The 5,000-nt window shown below is 45.3% G+C and overlaps 1 protein-coding gene across 2 annotated transcripts in view; it reads right to left on the minus strand.

Moving 5' to 3' along the window:
• LOC119569401 (sodium-dependent nutrient amino acid transporter 1-like) overlaps nt 1–5,000 on the minus strand; it is a 29,887-nt gene that overhangs the window by 353 nt on the left and 24,534 nt on the right. The window contains exons 1-8 of one of the 2 annotated variants that reach the window (XM_037917580.1): nt 4,492–4,679; nt 3,990–4,076; nt 2,660–2,918; nt 2,281–2,503; nt 1,873–2,146; nt 1,200–1,712; nt 827–1,061; nt 1–700 (exon numbers count right to left, since the gene is read on the minus strand). The exon at nt 1–700 is cut by the window's left edge and continues 353 nt beyond it. In XM_037917580.1, coding sequence (XP_037773508.1) covers nt 387–700; nt 827–1,061; nt 1,200–1,712; nt 1,873–2,146; nt 2,281–2,503; nt 2,660–2,918; nt 3,990–4,076; nt 4,492–4,545 — 1,959 coding nt within the window. In that variant the 5' untranslated portion in view covers nt 4,546–4,679 and the 3' untranslated portion in view covers nt 1–386. Of the gene's footprint in view, nt 701–826; nt 1,062–1,199; nt 1,713–1,872; nt 2,147–2,280; nt 2,504–2,659; nt 2,919–3,989; nt 4,077–4,491; nt 4,680–5,000 lie in introns of those variants that run through there. The other variant, XM_037917583.1, reaches the window with a different exon arrangement.

The raw sequence follows: 5,000 nt of genomic DNA on the forward strand, positions 1-5,000 counted from the left end.
TTAAATTAATGGCTATAAATAACACATTGTATGTTGAATACATAACAATATATCACAACCAAGTGTGAGTGAGTTTTACGTTATTACATTTATGAAATGCATAACAGAGACCGTTGTTGTATATGTGTGTGTGTGTGTGTATATATATATATATATATATATATATATATATATATATATATATATATATATATATATATATATATATATATATACCTACTTATTGATACATGATACAGTGCTGAATAATAGATGAGGGTGACAGAGAACATGATGATATGATGAGCTATATAAACATTTCTAGACTAATCTAGATGATAATAATATCTTTGTGGTTCTGTTTGTCTCTTGCTTTTTGGTAACATGAGATTCCGCAAAACAGGAACTTAGACGCTGGTGTTGTACTGTGTGACGGGGGCGGCAGATCCCGTGGTGTTATGTGAGGCTAAGGACACCGACGAGGCCACAGGAGGAAGCGGGTTGTCGATGCCCTCCAACGCGGGCTTCTCATACGACGCCTTGAACTGCTGGTACTCCCGGCGGATGATGGGATCCTTGGGGCACCAGTCGGCGCTGGGCTTGAAGGTGTTCTTCACGGCCTCCAGGAGGGAGTCGGTCTCGTCTCGGCGGCGAACGACCTCCACCACGAAGAAGATGGGGATGAGGAGGCAGGCGAAGACGGCGATGCAGATACCGAAGGCTGAGGGAGAGGAGAGGGTCGTTAGGAATGGGACACTGAGGAGGGAATCGCGTGGGGAAACTTAATATGAGATTTGTGATAATCGAGTCATGTCACCCTGAGGTTAAGTGTTTCGTCTTTATTTACCATTAGCACCGGGGCCGAAGACGTAGCCGGCAGCTGCCAGAGGCTTGGCCTTGTACTGTCCGTAGATGAAGATGAAGGCCAGCAGGGCGGGGATGAGGAAAGCCCAGCAGAACTTCCAGTAGATGCCGGTCTTCCTATTCAGCATGAATTCGACATCTCGGCAGAAGTTCTTGATGCCGTACACCCACTGGACGGCAGCCACTTCGGTGATGGCCAGGATGAAGATAATGAAACCCTACAGAAAGAAGAACGGTTAGCCTGTGAGGACAGCTCTCTTTCCGTCTCATCCTTTCCTTCACAGTTCATATCACACAACACAGCATAACCTTACACGGCAAAGTTGTACATTAACGAACTCTTTTCATCAACTTACGGCGCCGTAGTAGTCGATGAGCGTGAGGATGTACTGTCCCTGAGGAGTCACGTAGAAGAGGCCGAGCAGGAGGCCGCAGATGCACACGGCGAGGGTCACGATCCACCTCTTGAAGGAGGGGAATTCGTCGCAGATGATGGTGATAATGCAGCCGGTGAGGGCGGAGGCGCTGCCTACCCCGAGAGTGAACAGCATGAGGAAGAACAAGACGGCGAAGAGCTGCGGCGCCCAGTCGAAGCGCGAGAGCACCTCCGGGTAGCTGATGAAGGCCAGGGAGGTGCCGTCGCTCTTGACGACCTTCTCGAGCGGGATGTCCAGGAGGTGAGCGAGGTGGCCCAGGATGGCGAAGGTGGTGAAGCCGGCCAGGAGTGAGGTCAGGGTGTCGGTCACGGAGATGATGGCGGCGTCGCGGTAGACGTTGTGGCGGAAGGAGTTGTACGACGAGAACATGATGATGGAGCCGAAGCCCACGGACAAGCTGAAGAAGGACTGGTTCACGGCGGCGTACCACACCTGGCGAAGGAAGAGGAGGTCAGTAGGTATTCGCAGGCTTATAATCATTATAATATACGCGAATTAGTGTGGGAAACATTCCCGACATAATAAGACATTAATTCGAGCATGAGAATCTAATCTGCGATGCAAGACGCGTCTACATCGGTCAAATTCTTACCCCGGGGTCAAGGAGCTTTTCCCAGCGGGGCGTAATGAAGAACAGGATGCCGTCGCCCGAGCCAGGGAGCGTGACGCCCCTGATTAGCATGATGAAGAGGACGAGGTAAGGGAAGAGGGCTGTGAAGTAAGCCGCCTTTCCCGAGCTCTGGACGCCCTTTGCCAGGATGACGAAGAGGATGACCCAGGAGAACAGGAGGCAGAGGGAGAGACGCCATTCGGGGGCGTCGATGCCGTTGGCGAGGCCGTTGGGGTCGGACTGCAGGACCTCGTTCCTGTGGGGCAGAAGAGAACCGACATGAGACCAGATGTTTTTTCTCTTTCTTTCTCTCTTTTCAGTGATATCAACTCATGTTCTTCCGGTATCATAAAGATGTATGCAAGTCGGATTACGTAAGCTGCAACTTACTTGAAATATTCATCCGCGGAGGACACGAGAGTCGAGGCATTGAGTCCAAGCGCAGTGACATTGTCGTCCTTGGAGATGCAGGTGAGCTGGGTGTCGGCAGGACACACCGACCACGGCAACACGCTGGAGAAGGACCCGAAGAAGTAGAAGACGGTGAGGGCCATCAGAGACACGTAATAAGTCACAACAGCCCACGTAGCAACAGCTTGTCCATATCCAACGCCTGTAACCGAAAAAAAAAAAAAAACATCGTTAGTCATCGGAGAATATATTACAAAAACTAATATAAACGCAACAGCCGAAAACGGAAAACGGCTTCGCATGCCAATGAATACACGAGACGCCTCTCAAAAGCGATCAGAATCCGCCGGAGACTCACCTCGGAAGGCTGGCGCGAGGTCCCACACCTTTACGGATCCCGACGAGGCAAACTGGCCGAGACAAAGCTCCATGTAGTAGAGGGGTTTGCCGATGAACAAAAGGACAAGGATGTACGGGATGAGGAACGCCCCCCCGCCGTTCTCCAAGGCCACGAAGGGGAACCGCCACACGTTCCCGAGGCCGACGGACATGGCGATGCACGACAGAAGGAACTCGATGGGGTTAGACCACTGGTCCCTTGAGGGTTCTTCCGAAGCCTAGACAAAAGCGAAGCGTTGTTTGTTTATAGAGTTTATGAGAAAAAAAACATTGCGAATCCTTAAAGTAAATTTATAAGTAAATAGACAACTGAGTTTATCATTTGGCAAACAGACAGGCAAAAGTGACTTTCTTATAAGTAAATAGACCACGGAGAAATCAGATTATAAGAACTGTCTTGTAAGTAAAGTAAGTTTATTTTACCATGAAAGAAAACAGATAAGATAAATGAAACGACAGAGTTCATATTGCTACGTAATAAATAAATAAATATATAAATAAATAAATAAATAAATGGATGAATAAATAAATAAATAAATAAATAAATAATAAAATCAATCAATAAATAAATAAAAAGTGCCAATACGTCCTTGTCAACAAATAAAAAAATTCAGTTTAAGAGGACAAGGCAGGCAAGTGGACGCGAGACAAATGAGGAAAGGTGAAGAGGTGAGAGGAGAGAGTGAGAGTAGGAAAACGAAGAGAGGACGAAGAGAAACAGGAAGAGCAGGGACCTTGACGAGAGGAAGAAAAGGAGATGAAGAAGAGGAAGAAAAAGGGGAGAAAATAGGTTAATAGTTGATAAAATGGGAGAGAGGAATGTAAAATGGGAAATGAGAGAGTGGATGAGAGAGGGAAAATGGGGGGAGGTAGGAAAAGGAGGAGGGAATGAGAAGGGAGAGTAAGAAGAAGGAGAATGAATATACTAAAGGAGGAGGAGGAGGAGGAGGAAGAGAAGAAGAAGAAGAACAAGAACAAGAACAAGAACAAGAACAAGAACAAGAACAAGAAAAGAAGAAGAAAAAAAGTGAAGGAGAAGACGTAGAAGAAGAAGAAGAAGAAGGAGAGTGAAGGAGCAGGAGACGAAGGAGGAAAAGAAAGAACAAAAAAAAAGAAAAAGGAAAAGAAAATAAGAAAGAAGGAAAAGAACAAGAAGAAAAAGGAGAAAGAGGCTTTGGGGTTACAAGGACCGGGTATAAAGGGAGGGGAGGAGGGGGAGGGGGGGGAGAGGAGAGGTGAAGAGTAAGGTCATGAGGGGAGGGGGAAAGGGGGGGGGGAAGCTCGCTCACCTCCGCGTTGGTCGTCATTTCCACTTCCACTTTGGCCTCATCTTTCGACTTCTTTTCGTCGCTCTCGAAGCCCGGGTTGATGGTGCCCTGTTGGAGGAAAATGAAGGAAAATGAGCTCTTTGTTGGCTTGCTTTGCTTTTGATGTGGAATCAGCGATAAATTGGTATGTTAGTTACCGAGATTTGAAGGAAGAAGAGAGAGAGAGAAAAAAAAAAGATGTGGTATCTCTCTACACTTGTTGCGATTTTTGATAATTATCTTTTAAAGAAAAGAAAAAAAAAGATATATATATATATATATATATATATATATATATATATATATATATATATATATATATATATATATATATATATATATCACGTGTCAGAACTTCTTCTCTCAAGTATACGTTGTGTCACACATTCCAATAAGGATGTAGAACAAGGCCGAACGGAGAGAACTTGCCATTATAACACTTTTTTTTCAGACAACGCATTCCACTTTCGGAATATACACGTACCTCGCCTTTCCAAAACATCACTTTGGAAACGACGCTCTCAATGGGTAACTTCATTGTTGCTGTGTTTTCTTTTCTTTTTTTCCAAGCACTTTCTTTTTAAAATCTTGTACACTATATAAAAAAAAAATTGATATTTGTTGTTTACTTCCAAGTGTGCTCTCAGCCACGTTTGCAAGAACACTGATACCCAATCCAGCGGGACCCTCCTTATATGTGTTGATCTTTCCGGGCGGCGGGATACCACTTAGGCTTTATTGGTGTTTAAAAGTTTTCCTCTTGATAAAAGCACCAAAATATATTACGTGTCATCGACGGATATATCTTAAAACTGTAACGCAACAGGTGTTATTTTTTTTAAAAATTGACCTTCAATATTGTCATAGACAAAATGAATACACATCAGATAGCAACACATTTCCAGTAGGCGAGCGGGTGTGACGTCACGAATCATTCATCCCGCCTGCTAGGTATTCCTACTAATACCTCTCCTCCTTACCCCCGCTGCCCAC

The sequence above is a fragment of the Penaeus monodon genome, chromosome 4 (assembly GCF_015228065.2).
Source record: "Penaeus monodon isolate SGIC_2016 chromosome 4, NSTDA_Pmon_1, whole genome shotgun sequence".
In the NCBI taxonomy this organism is placed as follows: domain Eukaryota; kingdom Metazoa; phylum Arthropoda; class Malacostraca; order Decapoda; family Penaeidae; genus Penaeus; species Penaeus monodon.